Source organism: Eumetopias jubatus, unplaced genomic scaffold (assembly GCF_037043125.1).
Source record: "Eumetopias jubatus isolate StellerSeaLion01/CBP00866 unplaced genomic scaffold, mEumJub1_p1.0 scaffold_11, whole genome shotgun sequence".
Taxonomy (NCBI): domain Eukaryota; kingdom Metazoa; phylum Chordata; class Mammalia; order Carnivora; family Otariidae; genus Eumetopias; species Eumetopias jubatus.
In genome coordinates, this window is record NW_028274817.1 from 16,388,600 (window position 1) to 16,406,278 (window position 17,679).

Genomic DNA, 17,679 nt, shown 5'->3' on the forward strand with positions numbered 1-17,679 from the left:
TGGGTTTGGGCCACTTGGCGTCTTTTTACCTTTCCTGGCCTCCCTCTGGACTTGCCTACTTTGTTCTAAGGCGCACAGAGCTATTTGTATGAGGATCATCCAGCTTTTTCTCCTCAGTTGCCTTCCCCTTGGGTCCTTCCAACTTATGTCCTCATCATGTTCCCAAAGTGATTTTCCTCCATCTGATGCCTCTTCTTTTCTTCCTGTGGATCCTGAGTGATACCATCATGTGGCTGCGTTGAGCAAGATGTCTACCACCTGCGAATTACTGCTAATTGTTTAATATTGGTAGGGAGAAGATTCAGTGTAAACAGTTGCTGAGTTCATTGCTCCATCTTCTGTATAGGCAGTGTCCTCTACTGACCATCTCATACCATATCTGTACATTCCATATTGCCTGATAAATATTCACATTATTTCTGAGACTTAGCCCCTACCTTCTTAAGCTGGACGGACTATGTGGTTCTCTCTCCCCATTTTAGGCAGGCCGAGAGTTACTCCCTTAAAATGATGTCTTGGTTGATAACTCCTTGGCAAACTTAGAGCCCTTCTCTCTAAGCCAGTCGTGGTCTCCAAAAGACACCATCCCTTTCTTTGAGAGAGGCTCCAAAGCAGTCTCTTTAGATTCCTCTGCACACAGTATCTGTGTCAAAGGGAGGAATGCAAAGGTCACTTGAACCCGCTCCCTTCACCCTTTATCCCTGCCAAGAGACCCCTAAAGACCAGAATGGAATCCTAGAATCTCAGGGTTGGAAGGGTCATCAGATGCTACTTACCTTCCCCCTCATTCTGTGTTTGAACCCCCTTACTGATATCTCCACCAAATGGCTGCCCACACTCTCCGGGACCACCTCCAGAGATGGAGCTCACTGTTTAGGGGAGGCCTATGCAATTTTCAGATTGCACTAATTATTAGAATGTTCTTTATTTAAGTCCAAGTCATTTTCCCCTTAAGAGAAAAACAAGGCCATGAAATAGTGACTACACAGGCATGGCAGGTACCCAGCTGGCTCAGTGGGTGGAGCGTGCAACTCTCGGCCCCAAGATCAAGAGTTGCACAGTGAGTTCGAGCCCCACAATGGGTGTCAAGATGACTTAAAATAAAATAAAAATAAAATGGCATGGCTATGGAGTGAGACAAATCTGAGATAGAGAGAGGAGAGAAATTGCAGAGGGGGCATGGGCAGGTGCAGGGGTTGGGGGGCAGGTATCAGGCAGGACCAGGGAAATGGTGCAGAGTGGTAAACAGTCCAAGAATAAGGAAGGAGATACTAGAACCACTTCTAAAACAAATAGAACCCTGGTGAGAGGTTTCCATTCAAAGTGGGAAGGAACAGAAAAGCATCTTTAATATTTAAAATCCACCAGAGGATTCCAGCCTTGCCCCTTGCCCCTTGCCCGAGGATATGGAAAACATCATAGTGGAGACCAGAGAGAAGGCTTAGTAGAGCACGGACTAGATACAAGAGGAGAGAATAATAATCGGACACAGGAAACAAGTTGAACGAGCAATGGGAAGAGAAAAAGGAGTGAATAGAGAAGTGGAAAAGGGGGGAAATAAAAGCACGGAACTTTTAGGTTAGGGCAGTCAATCTATTACCCGGGCCAGCACGTAACTGTATTTTCCTGGCAGCCATCCCGCAGAGCCCTGGGAGGGGAGAGGGTGCCGGCCTGCGTCAGTGCGGGGGACGCAAGGCTCATTGCTTTGTCTTGTCACAGCCAAGCAAGGGACTTCACGAACGAAGCTCTATTTTCATGTCACACAGCCAGGTGCTGAAATCCCAATCACCAGCAGCCCCCAGGCTTAAGAATCGGTGGTGAGGTGAAGGGCAGGGTGTGTGGTCCAGAGGTGGGTAGATGGCGGGGCAGCGGCAGGGGTCAAAGGCATGGGAACCTGATCGCGAAGTTTCCAAGTAAGAAATAAATGGAACCTGCTCACCAGAAAACCTGTTTCCTGCCCAGCATGGCCCGCGGAATGCCGGCTTGTGTCAGCTGCTTACATAGCAAGGCATCAGGTTCCAGGCAGCAAAAGGGAATGAGAAAATAATCTTTGTAGATCCCATGCACCCCGAGTGCAGGGAACTGATGCTGGGGGGTATCAAGAACTGGCTGTTGTCAGCACGGCTTCGGAATCTAGAAGTCAGGGTCGGAGTCCTGCCATTTGCTGTCTGGGCCGCCCCACCACAGGCCCTGCCTTTGTCTTGTCTTCATCATAGCTCCGCGGGACTCTTTCCCCTAAGGAAATCATCAGGTCATGAGAAGAGACTCTTTGGGAAGGGTGTCTGCTAAGGGAGTGGCCCTGCACCTGCAGATATTCTCAGGAGACTGAGGATAATGTGTTCGTGCAGTCAGTCAGTCAACAAGCATGTCTGTAAGTGTCCGTGCTAGCCAGGTTCTGTGCGGCAGCCACAGGGACGAATAAGACTCATTTCTTACCTTGATGGGGCTCGTAGTCTAGCTGAGGACAGGAACATAGAAATACTAAGTCTCCTATGAGACAGACTGAGATGAATGCTATACTAGAAGTACAATCCAACTAAGAGCCAGATAGGGGAAGGATTAATTTTGGCTGGGGCAAGATGGGAAGACTTCCTGGAAGAGGTATCCTGTAAGACCATCCCAAGCTGAGGGAACAGCATGGGGAAAGGCATGGGAACTTCCAAGAACTTGCTTTTTCCAGCAAATGATGAATGTGATGGTATGAGTCCAGCATACGGTACTTGGAGAAGTATATGGGCAGTGGAAGCTAGAAAACAGGATGAGGAGCAGCTCATGAATGCCATGCTAAGGAAATAAGACCAGATCCCACATCCAGTAAGGAGCCATCAAAGGACTTTGAGGAAGAGACAGATGTGATTCAACTTGTGATTTAGGAAGAGAGAGTTGTCTTGTTCCCGCTGTCACTGACTAGAACAGTCCTGCTTCCTGGACAGTGCTGGGCCATTGGAGAGGAGTGGGTATCTTATTCATTTGGGACCCTGAGGACTACAGGGGCTTTGGGAGGTGAGAGGGGCTGAAGGAAAGCAAGAAATGGTCGGGAGCGCCCGGGTGAATGTGAGAAGGGGGACTCACTGACGATCCAGATCTGAAGATGGGAAGGTGGGAAGATGGAGCCAGTATGATAATGTGTTCTTCCAAGTAAATTGAGGGGAAAGTAATCGCGATTCCCCAAATCCCACTGATGATGATGGAGGCATTTCACAGTTGGAGAGTTTTGAAGGAAGAAAATCAGATGGAACAACTTAAGGAGGCTTTTTTTCATCTTTCATTTATAAGGACACCTGCCGGCTGTTGATCTCTGGCCTGCAGTGTTCTCACAGCCGGGCTGAGGGTTTTCAGGGACTCGAGCCATTTGGACCCATTGACTGTTGTGCTAATAATTTTCTCCGCTGTTGGGCATTGCCAGGACATTGCAAACATTTTAGTTCTTGGGTATGTTTTTTGTAAGATCCACCATGGCTTATTAAAAATGGAAGATTACCACACTTTGGGTTTTCCCATCCAAGTGTACCTAAAGCCTTGCTCCAAATGCCATCATGGTGCTTTTCACTGAGGATCTTGGAGCCTGGTCTCCGAGGGACCATAAGGCCCCTCCCTCACTCTCCTGACACCTCACCAGCAATTGGATTTGGCCACAATAAGTGACATTTTGTGTTTTCCTTCTATATCCTCAAAGCCCAGAGGTGCATACCTCTGTAGCGGCATCATGCCTGAAATTCATATTATAAACAGAGCTCTGCGAATCTAAACCATTACGTTTTTGTTAAAGAAATGAAGACAGAGTGTATCCGTTCACTGATGTCTTTTAAATATGGTTTCAGCTTAGCATCATCTGTGTGAGCCACAAAATAAATGTGAGTTTCCAGAGCTTCTATAAAAATTTCTCTTAAAATAGTTAGCCTCTGATTAAAATCCTTGACATAAACTGCCCTCTTCCGCCATTCCCAATTGCGGAGTCACATCTGCAATTCTAGGCTAGTGTCTAAATATCCATTCATTTTAATTCTTTTGGACAACTTGACTTTCAAAACGCCGAGGGAGTGCCATGTGGGGGTGGATGCTTTGGTATGGGGTACGTTCACACACCCCTCTGCAAAGTGAAATACTGGAGTAGCAGTGCACTCCCTTTAGGAACTGGGATTTGCCCCAGATGCCATTATTGTTTGGTTTCTATAGGTTTTTTTTTTTTTTTTCAATCGCGGTGAAATATATACAACATAAAACCTGCCATTTAAACCATTAAGTATACAATTCAGTGACATCAATTACATTCAAAATGTGATGCAACCATTACCACTATTTCCAAAATTTGCCTGCTCTGCCCATTTCATATAATGGAGTTGTATATTATGTGGTATTTTGTGACTGGCTTCTTTCACTGAGCATCGTGTTTGTTTGTTTGTTTTTAAGATCTTATTTATTTATTAGAGAGAGAGATCACAAGCAGGGCGGAAGGGTAGAGGGAGAAGCAGACTCCCCACTAAGTAGGGAGCCCGACGCGGGACTCAATCCCAGGACCTTGGGATCATGACCTGAGCTGAAGGCAGGTGCTTAACTGACTGAGTCGCCCAGGTGCCCCTGAGCTTCATGTTTTCAACTTTTATCCATGTTGTGGCATGTATCAGTCCTGTGTTCCTTTCTGTGGCCAAATAATATTCCATTGTATAAATGTACCACATTGTATTTATCCATTCATCCATCGATGAACACTTGGGTTGCTTCCACCCTTTGGCCGTTGTGAGTAATCGGCTATCAACATTGGCACGCAAGTCTCTTCTGAGTGTCTAGCTGAGGTTGTCCGTGTATCAAGGATGACAAGAATACAGCGCTTCCAAAGGCTGTCTTGAGTCAGCACTCTGGAGGCACCTTCTAACGAGGCGTGGTTGTACAGACTAATGACGTATTGTGACACAGCCTCTGGGGCACAGGGTGACAGCGCTTCGTTTCACTCACTCTCAAGCTTCTCCAAAGGCCGATCAGGACTCTGTAAACCCATATCAGCTCCTGTTGTCTCCTCAACTCAATATGGTTTGTTTTTTCGCCACCGCCCCACTGAACTTCTCTCAAGAGTCTCCCGTAACCATCTAGTTGACACTTTCAATAGCTGCTTCTCGGTTCTTTACGTTGCCGGACCTCCCCATAAACATTGGACCATGCTAGTCCTCACCTCTCTACAATGTCCCCTTCCCTCGCCTTCTCCAAGCCTGTTCTCATCTGAGTCTTCTCCGCTGGCGTTGCAGCACAGTGTCTCTGTCCCACAGGGTGAGGTGATTTCTCCTGTGGGAAGTGAAGGCTGTGATGAAGCGTGATTCCCGTGGAGCCGTCAGGCAGCCCTGGGTGATAAGGATCTGTAGACATGAGCGGAGGAGTCGGGACACTCCTGCGGAAGGTGGTGATAATTCTGGGGCTGGTGGAGGAGGGCCGGCACCCACACCACCCGCTCATGCTGTCAGGGTTTCTAGGACACAGTTGTTCTGTTTCTGGGAATATGACTTGACTCATGATATACCTAAATAAGTATAGTAGTGGCCCATGTTATAATAAGATTCTATAGTAAAATAATTTAATTTCCAAAGTGATTAAGTGATATTTTTGTTTGTTCCTTTCTTAATGGCTAAATGCAATAGTGAAGCATTAGTCGTAGTCCGATCCCCTGGAAACCATTTTGTATTAGTTGTCTTTTCTTTTTTTTTTTTAAAGGTTTATTTATTTCAGAGAGAGAGAGAGAGAGAGCACAAGCAGGGGAGGGGGATGGGGCAGAGGCAGAAGGAGAAACAGACTCCCCGCTGAGCAGGGAGCCCAACGTGGGGCTCGATCCCAGGACTCTGGGATCACAACTAGAGCTGAAGTCAGATGTTTAACCAACTGAGCCACCCAGGCGCCCCACCATTTTGTATTAATAAACTAAGCGGTCGGAGCCCCAGGTAAGGGCAGTTATTGTGGTGTTCTCTCGATAAGGCTGTTGTCATAGAAAAGCCTACCGGAAGTCATTAATGAGGAACATGTGAGTCAGTGTGTCCAGCGTTGAGTAGCGTACAAAGCCCAGATGACCCTAGTATCCTACCAGTGCTTTTAAGACCTTCCTACCTAAGGACTCCGTACATCAATGAGGAGTGAGAGTGAGCACCTGCTCCTGAGGATCTGGGACAGAACCCGAATGTCCTCGTAAACATGAGGTATTGGATGAAGTCTTAAATGAGTTTGCAAAGAGGGCATTTCTCCTCCATCACACAGCCTTGCATGTTTTAGTATAAAATGGTGTGCTCTCCCCCCTGTATGTCTAGGGAAAAGCATGCCATGGCTTTATGCACCCACAGCCCACTGCAGTGTACCCTGAAGAGGCACATAGCCCGGCCTCAACAACAGAGGCCTCTAAGAGGGGAGGCCATGCCTACACTACTGGGGAAATCCACCGTGGTTGTTCAACAACCCAGAGGATGTTTGCAGCCTGGAACTGGCTGTAGGAAATGAAGTGGGCATCTCATTGCCCAGCCCTCTTCCGGGAGAGGCCAGCAAGTTCTTCCCAGAATTTACAGTCTGCAAAATCGGCAGCTCCCTTGTTTGTCAAGAAGACATGTTGTGAAATGGTCCCGTTCCGAAAGGAGTCCCCCACTAGACCTATTAAAACCCAGAGGCCCCGAGGGTGCCGGCTTCCTCTCATCTGATCTATGAAGAAGAAAATCTAGACTCCCAGAGACCCCAGGGTCATTAGCAAAGTCACTTTCTTCTGCTTTCAAGTCCAAGGAGTCATTTCACACCTGAAAGTTCACAAAGGAGTAGGGGCTGATGGGGCAGGCGGAGGGTGGTGTGGACGGGGCGGGCACGGGAGCCGAGATCTGTTTGGGACTCTGAAGTGAATGGCAGCGCCCGAGGGTGTCTGTGGGAGCGGGCCGCAGAGTGAGCAGCGGCACAAGGCACACGATTCCTCCAGAGACTTCCCCGCTTTCAGCCTCTGGGGTCTGCCAAGCAATGCACTGAAGGTTTCACATATTCGCGTCTTGGGAGCCAACTGTACCCAGCAAATGCGAAACCCAGGGCCAGCAGTATTGCTCTGTTGCTATATTAGGGCCGGATTGAAGCCATCTGCCGGCGCAGGCTTAGCAAGGAAGAAACCCCCATGCTTGGCTCAACAGCAGCATTCTCTCCCCTGGGATTTCGATACCAGCTCTCCTTTCAGGCTGGCCCACGAGGTCTGCCTGCTGGTGTGGGCGAGGCCCCCATGGCCAGGCACGGCTCCCCTTGATGCCCCCGCCATCGGAGGGCAAGCATGTGCATCCTATCATGCGCCCAAGACCCCAGCGGCTTTGGAAGGGCCCTCAGGCTCGTCTCGCTGGCTGGCAGATCCTCCCTGGCTCTCTGTGCCTGCCAGCTTGATGCGCCCCGGGTCTGGTAACTTCTCCCCCAGAGCTCTGCGTGCACGGGCCTCGCAGGTTATTCCACCAAGATTTCAAGAAAAGCCAAACAGTGCAACGCAGATTTATTTATTGCCAGCGTCTCTTATCCGAGACTAGATCAGCTCAAGAAGAAAGAGGATTCAGAATTCGATAGCTGATGAACAGTCCAAGAGAAGCAGCTGATTGCCCCCTACTTGCTTCTGGAGGTTCTGCTGGGGACAGACCCTGGGCTACTGCGAGTGGAGGGAAGATTGCAGCCCCCAGCAGACTCTGTCCCTCCCTGGGCCCCGAGAGCCTGGGAATCTGAGAGAACTCAAATTAGAAGGACACGTAGAGTTCATCTAGTCCAACGTCTTGATTTGGGCAGATGGAGCCACCAAAGTCCAGAGTAGAGGGAAATGACTTGCCCAAGGTGAAAGAGTCAGACAGTGGCTGAGCCGGGCCTGGAGCCCAGGGCCCCAGACTATCAGGATGGGACAGCCTTCCCTGGGAACTCCACTAAGGCTGGAGCGTTCCCCACAGAGTGCTTTGCCCAACTCAGAAAAACTTCTCTTTTTTAAAATTTTTTTCAAAGATTGTATTTACTTATTTGAGAGAGAGTGAGAGCTAGAGAGAGAGAGAGAGAGCACACACAGAAGGAGAAGCAGAGGGAGAAGCAGACTCCCCACTGAGCAGGGAGCCCGACATGGGGCACGATCTCAGGACCCTGGGATCATGACCTGAGCCGAAGGCAGAAGTTTAACCTGCTGAGCCACCCAGGCGCCCCTCAGAAAAACTTTTCAACACAAAGTATAGACCTTGATGACTGATGATTATTTTAAAGGGATTATCTAGGAGTGGCTGGCGAGCTCAGTCCGTGGAGCATGCAACTCTTGATCTCTGGGCTGTGAGTTTGAGCCCCACATCGGGTGTAGAGTTTACTTAAAAGTTTTTTGTTTTTTTTTTAAATAGCCTTTTTTGCCTCTGCTCATCCGAGAGAGCAAGATGGGTCACCAGCAGCTCTGCTGGAGCCCCCTGGGGAAATTCGGCCAGGGTTCTTGTTCTTGCCATGTCTGCTTGAACTGGCACCATCTGATCCAGAAATACGGCCTTGAAGTGTGCTGCCAATGTGTCCGTCAGTGTGTCTGTCAGTGTGTCTGTCGGTACGCAAAGGAAATGGGCTTCATTAAGTTGGATTATGTGAACTTCCTTGATATCCTTCCAAGATACCTACTTTAATGCCAACTCATTGTACATAAGATAAAAGTACGTCAATGATGAGTGTTCCAATGTGAATAAATAAATAAATATAAAGAGAGTATCTAATGTGCGGCACTAAGGAAGGCACAATGAGAGTCCGGGCTGAGCGTTTAATTAGTATGGATTGTTGGGTCTACCCTCTGGGTGTAGGCAAACTGATTACAAATAGAAACCGATTTGGGGGTTTTGTGTGAAAATCTCCTTGCTGGTTCTCACTGACAGTCAACTGTAAGGTAGAAACAATTTATGTGCTTTTTACAGTATGTACCTAATACAGCATAGATATGCTCTGGAAAATCACTGATAAACAAAAAAATATGAATGACTTAGAAGGGAATGGTTTAAGATGATTCCCGTAATAGATCTGGTTTGTAGCAAAATGAGAAAGTTTTGATTTGGTGTAGATTTAGCTTCTTTGTCGGTTTTTTTAAAAAATGTATATTTGCTACTGGCTGATCCCCAGATACTGTTCCCACAGGCTTCTTGTTTTTTTCTAAGACAAGATGTCTGACAAGTCTCTCCCACTTAAGGCTGTCCTCCAAACTGTTAACAATGATCTTTTTAAAAAAACACCAATCAGATTGTGTGAGTTTCTTACTTAAAAACCTTCAATGGCTCCCTATTGCCCACAGAGTAAAGTTTTAGCATTCCCAATCCACCGTGATTTGGCCCTCACTTGTCCTTCCTGCCTTGCCTCTTATCACCCACCATGCAACACACACACACCCCAGCAGTGTACACCCTATGTTCCCTCCCATCATAGAGGCTACTTGCTCTTACTGAGCATGCCCTGCCTCCACTCTCTGATATTGATGATTTTGCTCAAGCTGAACCCTCTGCCTGAAATGAACAGCCATCTCATTCTGCTCTGCCATGGTCCCACCCATCCTTGGTGGTATCGGTTATATCCCACTTGTTCTAAAAGTCTTCCCAGATCCTTCTGTTTGGAATTTTTCTCTCCCCATGGTGTTTTGCTTGTGCCTTTATCTGAGCCCTTACTACCTTCTGCCAAGTATCTAGTTGGTTTGTCTCTTGGTCTGTTTTCCTTGTCAGGGTGTGGGATTCCTGAAGGCAGGCACTAAGTCTCTCTCCAGCCTTCTAGCTCAACGCTTGGGACAGTGTAGGCTACCCTTAAGTTTGTTGAATTAAACTGGGTTATATTTCCCCTGTCCAGGAATATATCCACATTTATCTTTGACCAAAACCCTATTTCCTCTGTCTCCCATAATGCTTCAATGTCATGCTAAGCTGTCCCCATCGTCTCGAATCTCCATGATGGTGGCCCATTGCTGATTTCTTCAGGGCAATGGAAGGGACATAATTTTCATTCTCAGTCCCCAAGCCCAGAGCTCTTTTCAGGATTTCACAAAGCTTAATAAGGCTACTCAGTCAAGTATGTGATCACTTTCATGTGGAAACACTGACTTTTCTCATGCTCTTGAGTTCTCTTTGGCAATATATATTTTACTAATCAAGGCGGCATTTTTTTTTCAAGAAAAAAATCCATTACTACTTAATCACTGCAGTTGATTTGATATACAAAATTGTTCAAGAGACGGTATAGCTTCATATGACGTTCAGAGTTGGACCTGCATTTAAACAGCCCCTCTGTCACTTACCAGCTGGGTAAATATGGGCCAAAAAAGGAACCTGAGTTGGAGCTTCCTCGTCAGTAAAATGGGAATTACGATGCCTACCTCGCAACATTGCTGAGAAGGTTAAGTTAAATGAGATCATGTATATAAATAGCTTAGCACAGTGCCTGGCCCACAACGAGGACTCTGTAACTGGTCGTCATTTTTATAATTCCAAAACATAGGGTCCAGGAGATAGAAATAACAAATGAGGTCTTTGGTGGCAAAGAAGATTCGAAACTCCTGGGCTTAGCATCTGCTAGGTTTACCATAACTGCTCTAGGACGTGAAACTGTCCAGTGTTCGCGGATTATTTGAAGAGCAAGATAAATAACACAGGGGCTGAGTGGTAACATGAATAGATGTTGTTTCATCTTGACGTTGGGCAAGGGGAATATCCAGAAAAGGAATCCGAAAGCAACGCTAAGAGTTCGCTCATTCAGGTCAACCCTAAAAATACTCCTCTGCATTTAAGTTGAGAAGTTGCCCTGCGACTCAAGGCTGGGCTTTCAACAGCTAGAGCCATATGTGTTCTCAACTTTGGTGAAATCCGATCGTGACCTGAGCTTGTGCTGACCTCGGCCTTTGCTTGTGCGCTGCGCATAGTTCACCTTTCCGAGAAAGAGGTCTGACTTCCAAATAGAGCGCGGCTCTTTGTTCTCCTCTTCTTTTTCTTTTCTTTGTGTGTATTTATTTTATGGGGAGAGGGAATCCCGATTAGAGTCAGCCGAGTCGCTTTTCCCTGGGTAAGAGGGTTCTCTGGAAAATTTGATTTGAATTCTTCTCGGCACTCCAGGAGAACAACTTTCTCAGCTTTAGAGAGGTAAAAAAGTCGTATCTGTTAAAAGGTAGGACACGATTTCTTAGTACGGCAATGAAAACTAATTATACTTAACCACAAAAGAGAAACATTATTTGTATTTAATATGACAGAGGAGTCAATAAAACATATGTTCAAATTAAGAGGAAAAACCTTAATACCCATCAGATACAAAGGCAAAGGATATGAACTGTCATGCATTAAGAAATGTAATTAGTAAACGAAGGCGGAGGAAGAAGTTGATCTGTGTAGTAATCAAATACGTGCAATTAAAGAAACCTTGATATATTATCTTATGCTGACTGCAATATCTTTTTCCAGTTGAGGCCCCGTAAATTTGGTTCCCTCGTCATTGCTGAGGGCAGTAGAAACTACCTTAGCCCTTTTGGGAAAGGAGCATTGCAATCTGTGTGATCCCCCTGGCTTTGATCACCTTGCCCTTGCTGCCTGCTCTAACCGTTGCCAGCCTCTGAGCAGCCCTGGTCCCGGGCCCTGCTCTGCGTGCATCCTGGGCCAGCTGCGTCCTCACACTTTCTTCCTGTGACTTACTGAGTGTTTCATCCCTTGTAAGAGGAGCCCTTCCTTCTCCTTCCTTCCTTCCCTCTGTAGAATCCCAGTCATTCCTCCGTGCCTGTTGCTCTGTATCTCAGTGTCCCCGAGGGATCCTTCCGGCTCCGGGGCCACAGGCCAGTTGGCTGGTGAGGGCACTCACATCACCCCACCTTCCCAAGCTATTGAAATAGAAACACTGGCAACTGAGTCTAGAAAAGCCAAGGGAGTCGATCCGAGTTCTAAATCTGGAAAAACAAAGCGGAAGGAAGCTGACCTCTGGGCCAGGGCTGGCCATCTTGAATTTCCTGACAAACCACCATCTACTCAGATGTGCCTTCTGAGAGGCGTTCGCACTGGGCCAGTGCCAACACCCCAATTTCTTTTCAGAATGATGAACGTATACCATAAATGGTAGGTGGTCAAAGAAGGAAAGCCCTTACCCATCGGCCTCTCCTTGGTCTTTGCTCGGTATCAGTTTAAATCCTATGCATTAGATCAATTATGCTCTGTGTGTCTGCGTGTTTGGGGGGGGGGTTGTGTGTTTAAGTTGGGGGTAAATGAAAAGACAACATAAATCAAAGAAGAAATATTTGGGAAAAATAAAACAACTTTCAATGGCAAACTACCCTATCCTCGACTCTCATTCAAGCGAGGCTTCCAGGAGAAAATCTGGGGGGCGCAGGGCCCAGGAGAGGCACATCCCCGCCCTGTTGACACATACATACGCAAAGGCACACACAGAGTCACCCACCTAGCACCTTACATTGCAATACCAGTGAGATCTGGTGAAAGAGACCTTCAGGCACAGCCCTGCCTAGGGAGGAGATGATGTGCAGCTCCCGACCTGCACCCTGGGGTGTGGGTGGGTGGAGCCAAAGGGCAGAGGGGAACAGCCAGCCTCTCGCCCTTGGTGTGACCTCGGGAAGGAGCCTCTCTGGCCACCTCCTTCCTTGGGAGGACCCCCCCCCCCACCACGCACACAGCCCTGGCTCCTTCTCAGCCGGCCACCTTCCTTTCCACGAAAGCTGGGGCACCCCGGCGGTCCAGACCAACGCTTGAGCCATGGCTAGCAGACACCTGATGCTGTCGGGGATCCCGAATTTCAAATGCTTCTTTTCTTTTGGCAGAACTGGCTTACGATCTGGACGTGGATGACGCGCCTGGAAGCAAGCAGCACGTGAACCAGAAGGACAACGAGATAGCAGCCTCTCACAACCTGGGGAACAGCTGTTCCCCGCTGAAGGTTCTCACCAGCTTGGCCATCTACGTGGTGGGCTTCTTCCTGCTGGTGCACTGACTTCCCAGTGCTCGGCACCCATGCTGCCCAGCGGCACCCCGTGGCCTTCCTCTGTAAAGGGAGCCACCTTCTTATTTTTTTTTTCTATTTTTTTTTTATCTTGTATACCTCCTCCAGCCATTAAGTAGAAGACCAACCATGTGTTGTGTTTTCGAAAATCAATGGTGTCTTTGAGGAAGGTAAATTTTAGTGGTAGTGTAGGTCGTCTTTTTGCAAGGAAAAAAACTCAAGTTGTGCCAAATTATTTTCCTATGTTTGGTTGCTAGAACATGGTTACCATGTCTCCCTTTCTCTCTCTATTTCTCTTTCCCTTTGCATGGATTTCTTTGGAAAAAAATAAATAAATGTTCAAATAAAAGTGCACTGGGTCTTTTCTTGTAAGCCCTCATACATGGTGACCACGCGGTGCTTTTCCTACCCCTCACCTAGCTTTCTGTTCAGTACGGGAAAAATCCCATCGGGTGTCAACGAGGTCATTCAACCCTACCTCCCTGCCTGCCTGTTGTTGGCGGATCAATCCTGGCCCCAAGCCCCGGTCAAAGCCTCCCTCCCAACACATTCTCAATGCCTGATCTCCACGTGGAAGTCTTGAGTTAGAGTGTTCTTGCCAGTGAACAAAAGGTATCTCAAAAAGTTCCCCTGTCTCTCTTTACAAATTTCCCTTTGCTGAAAGCGCTTCGCCCAAAGAGAAACCCTCCATTTGGATCACGTTCAATTACGTGATTACCATCCTTCCTTCCCCCAACCCGAGAGACGTAGGCCCAAGAAAGAGTAACTGTGCGAAGAACTAACTCCCCAAGCTTCTCTGCTACTGTCTCGGGCTTGTCGTCTGTCACCCTTCTCCAGGGACAGGGCCATGGCGGGGCCAACAGTCACCCTGGGTCAGGCTGCAAAGATGGGCATCGGGAAAGCCTTGATTTACAGCAAGTGACCGCGTCCACTCTTGGCTACAGGTGGGTTTCTTTGACACTTGTATCCTCGACAGCGAGGTTTTGTGTACCTGTTGCGTATCAGGTACTGTACCAGACGCTGGAGGCAGGCGAAAACAAATATTTGGTCCCTGTTCTCCTGGAGCAGACGGTCTGGCACCAACACACCTTACCAGCTCTTTGCCAATTGTAGGCCGGTGTTCCCACTGAAATCTGGGTCTTACGTGTGCAACATCACAAACCATCATGGCGCCGATGCGGATATCTGGACATGCTGCTGCCAAAGAACCTCAGGAATAGCCAACTTGTCACTGTCACAATGCCTAGCATGTGGCTCATTTGCCAGGTGAGGTCAACAGAAACATTTGGTTTTTTTCAACAGAAACGTTATTGGTTCTTTCCAATGAGCAGGAAGTCAACTCCCACCCAAGGACAAGGACAGGAGAAGCTGAATGAGTATGAGAAAGAGAGGGTGAGCCACCATGAAGGAGCGTGAAAAAGGTCAAGGAAGGGACCAGAGAGTCCCCTTTGATTCTAGAAGGTGGTCCCAGCCAGGATCTCCAATTTCTGTCTGATGGCCAGAGGTCACCATGCGAGATGCGGGAGGTGCCATTACTCACAACTTATTGTCCCCCCTCCTGCTGTCACCAGCACACTTCTGGCAGGGTCTCCTGTGGACCACAGGGCTCCAATATTTATTTTCGTCCTCTGCAGAAATTCTCACAAACACAAACTGGAAATGCTTGGTTTAGTGTTTCCTTCCGTTGCTTTTGTTGAAGACTATAATCAGTTGTATTTATTAATATGATTTCAGTGATTTGTAGCAGTTGGTAAGACTGGAAAGGGAATTATCTTTGTTTTTCAAACCATCATTATTTCTGTCTTTGAATGGGATTTGTACAAATCTTTGTTCTTGGATTCAGGAAACCTAAATACTGGGCAGGTTTGCTCCCGGGCCCCAGAGGGTGGTATTACAACAGCACGGGGGCCAGAAGAAAGAACTAGAGCCGACTTCTCGCCTAATAATCGTCCCTGTCATTCTTCAGGAAGGTTTTTATTTAATGTGGCAAGAAGAATTTGTGGTTCCGAGACCAGGTTTTATGCCTGCAGGCAGGAGAGGACTGTTCTAACGTCCGTTCTTCCTCTCTGGGAGGCGAAAGGGATTATCAGCTTTTATTTTTTAATGTATTTATTTCTTTTTTTTAAAGATTTTATTTATTTATTTGACAGAGAGAGAGAGAGAGAGACAGCGAGAGAGGGAACACAAGCAGGGGGAGCGGGAGAGGGAGAAGCAGGCCTTCCACTGAGCAGGGAGCCCAACACGAGGCTCGATCCCAGGACCCCGGGACCATGACCTGAGCTGAAGGCAAACGTTTAACAACTGAGCCACCCAGGCGCCCCTTAATGTATTTATTTTTTAGATTTTATTTTATTTTTTTATTTTTTTAAGGGGGAGGGGCAGAAGGAGAGGGAGAGGAAGAATCTCAAGCAGGCTCCCACTGGTAAAGGCTAGAGTCAGGACAAGATGCCTAGGCTCTTTGTTGCTCCAATTTCGTAGCATCATTGTCTTGCCTGGTGCTGGTGTCACGTATGTGCTGTTCCCATATGCTTCTTAGGACTTCTCCAGCTTGAGGTCATATTTGACATACTTCAGTGCCCAGAACATGGCCCGAGCCAGCCAGTGTGTCTGCTGTCTTTGGTACACTGTCTACCAGCTTGGGTCCATCAAGGCTGAATGGTGGGGCAGAAGACACCTCTTCTGGGATATGCATAGCCTGCTGACTTCAGCTAAATGGTTGGGATGAAAATGAATAACCATACCCCGTGACAAACCATGGACACTCCGCCATCTTTTATTGACATTTTGTTTTACCCAATAGCTGGTCTCTTTTCACTTTCCGTCCGTGCCTTTCCCTACCCTTCTATATTTTTTCTTCCTCTAGTTCAGAATCCAGTTTCACAGCTAGTTAGTGGCTTTTCATTTTTGAACTGTTTATTCTACCCTCTGATTTAAACTTCCTACACGCAAATTATGGTAAGATGACTATTTGGTCCTTAGAATAGGCCTGGCAGCTGGGAAGCTGTCCCATCGTGTTGGAAGTTTCCAGGCCTCCTTCTCATTTGAATGCACGTGTGAACCTCCAGCAGCTCCACTCTGGTACTTGACCAAGGTTAAATCAGGGAATAACCTGGGGAATCCCTAGGCTGGAAAACACCTGCTGGCTCACCCCGCCATCTTTGTTTGATGACTGCCTGAGGCAGGGCTCTCACTGGCTCACAGAGCAGCCCATCAGTTGCTGGACACCTCCAATTTTTATCAGATTTATTTTATTCAAAAGAAATACATATAGATAATAAAAATTCTAATAATAGAGCATTATATAAAGTTTTAGAAACGACATGTATCCCATAATTCCATCCTCCATAGATATTTACTATTAAATATTTTATCTATATCCTTCTAGGCTTTCTTTCTCCGTATATGTATATTCACACTCATGAGATTATACCAAACATACAATTCCATACCATGAATCGGGCTTTATTAGGTTAAACCTAAGTCGGCCTTCCTCGAATTTTCACCCATGGGTCCTGGCTCATCCAGAAGGGCCAACGTGAAATGAAGCTACCACCACTCTTCACACAGCTGTTCTTCAACAATAGTTTTCAGTCACTGACTCTTGCCTGTTTGAGGATTTGTCTTCTCGTTGCTGTTCCTAACAGCTCCTTCAGCCCCTTCAGCCCTGCTCTGCACTCCGGCAGGTCCGTGGTTCTCGTGTGCTGTCCTGCTGGTCGCTGAGCCCACGGGGCCGCTGGAGTCCTAGCATGATGGAGCCTGGGTGCTTATGTTTCCACAGAAGCCCAAGGCCTCCGCCAGAGCAGTCCTAGAACTCAGACACTTGCTTAGAAGCCACCGTACACACCGCCTGAAGGATGAGCTTGGGGCCAACGGAAGCCCCCAGAGGTTTTTGCAAGAATGGCGGCCAAGCCGGGTCTCTTCTATCCCAGACTTCTGTAGTTGGTTTTTTTTTAAAGCTGAATTCCAAGGACTTTTGATTTTACTTGTCTGTATATTGGGGCAGACACTAGACACCATGTGTTGTGTGAGTGTGAGTGTGTGTGCATGTGCGTGTGTGTGTGTGTGTGTGGACTAGGGTGGAGACATTTTTTTTCTTGCCAAGGCCACGCGTTCGAAAGTCCTCTTTTGAAATTGTTCTCGAGCCAGTTTATGTACCATATACAAAAATTAGCCTCATTTCTTTATAGTCACACCTTGTTTGGAACCAAAAATAATGTTCTTCAGCTTCATCACCCACCTCATTCACAAGGTTTGCTGCCAAGTGGCTTTTAGCTGTTTCCAAAAATCAAATCTGCCTTCAGGAAACAAAGGCCTTCCTAAGAAGATTCCAAAGAATGTGCCATGGGCTATGGAGGGTTTTTTTCCCAAAGAAAAGTTCTAGAGAATTTGAAGAGACTGTCTCTTGGAAGGACATAGCACTAGTCTGGATACAGGTCTGCTAAGGAACCAACAAAATAAGCTCATTGCTTTTCATTCACTTTTATGTATTTAGAAATAAATATATGAGGCACCTGGGTGGCTTAGTCATTAAGCGTCTGCCTTCGGCTCAGGTCATGATCCCAGGGTCCTGGGATCGAGCCCTGCATCAGGCTCCCTGCTCCTCGGGGGGGCCTGCTTCTCCCTCTCCCACTCCCCCTGCTTGTGTTCCCTCTCTTGCTGTGTCTCTCTGTCAAATAAGTAAATAAAATCTTAAAAAAAAAAAGAAATAAATGTATTGACCTTGATTCATGTTAA

General features: G+C 47.2%; 1 protein-coding gene and 1 pseudogene across 4 annotated transcripts in view; both read left to right on the forward strand.

Annotated features, from left to right (window-relative positions):
- The window catches only part of GPC3 (glypican 3), a 402,420-nt gene extending 389,484 nt beyond the window's left edge, over positions 1 to 12,936 (forward strand). For all 4 annotated transcript variants that reach the window (XM_088028917.1, XM_088028918.1, XM_088028919.1 and 1 more), the window contains one exon: positions 12,767 to 12,936. In XM_088028917.1, coding sequence (XP_087885043.1) covers positions 12,767 to 12,936 — 170 coding nt within the window. The remainder of the gene's footprint in view (positions 1 to 12,766) is intronic.
- LOC148162976 (small ribosomal subunit protein uS14 pseudogene) lies at positions 8,379 to 8,612 on the forward strand (annotated as a pseudogene).
- Positions 12,937 to 17,679: the final 4,743 nt, after the last annotated feature.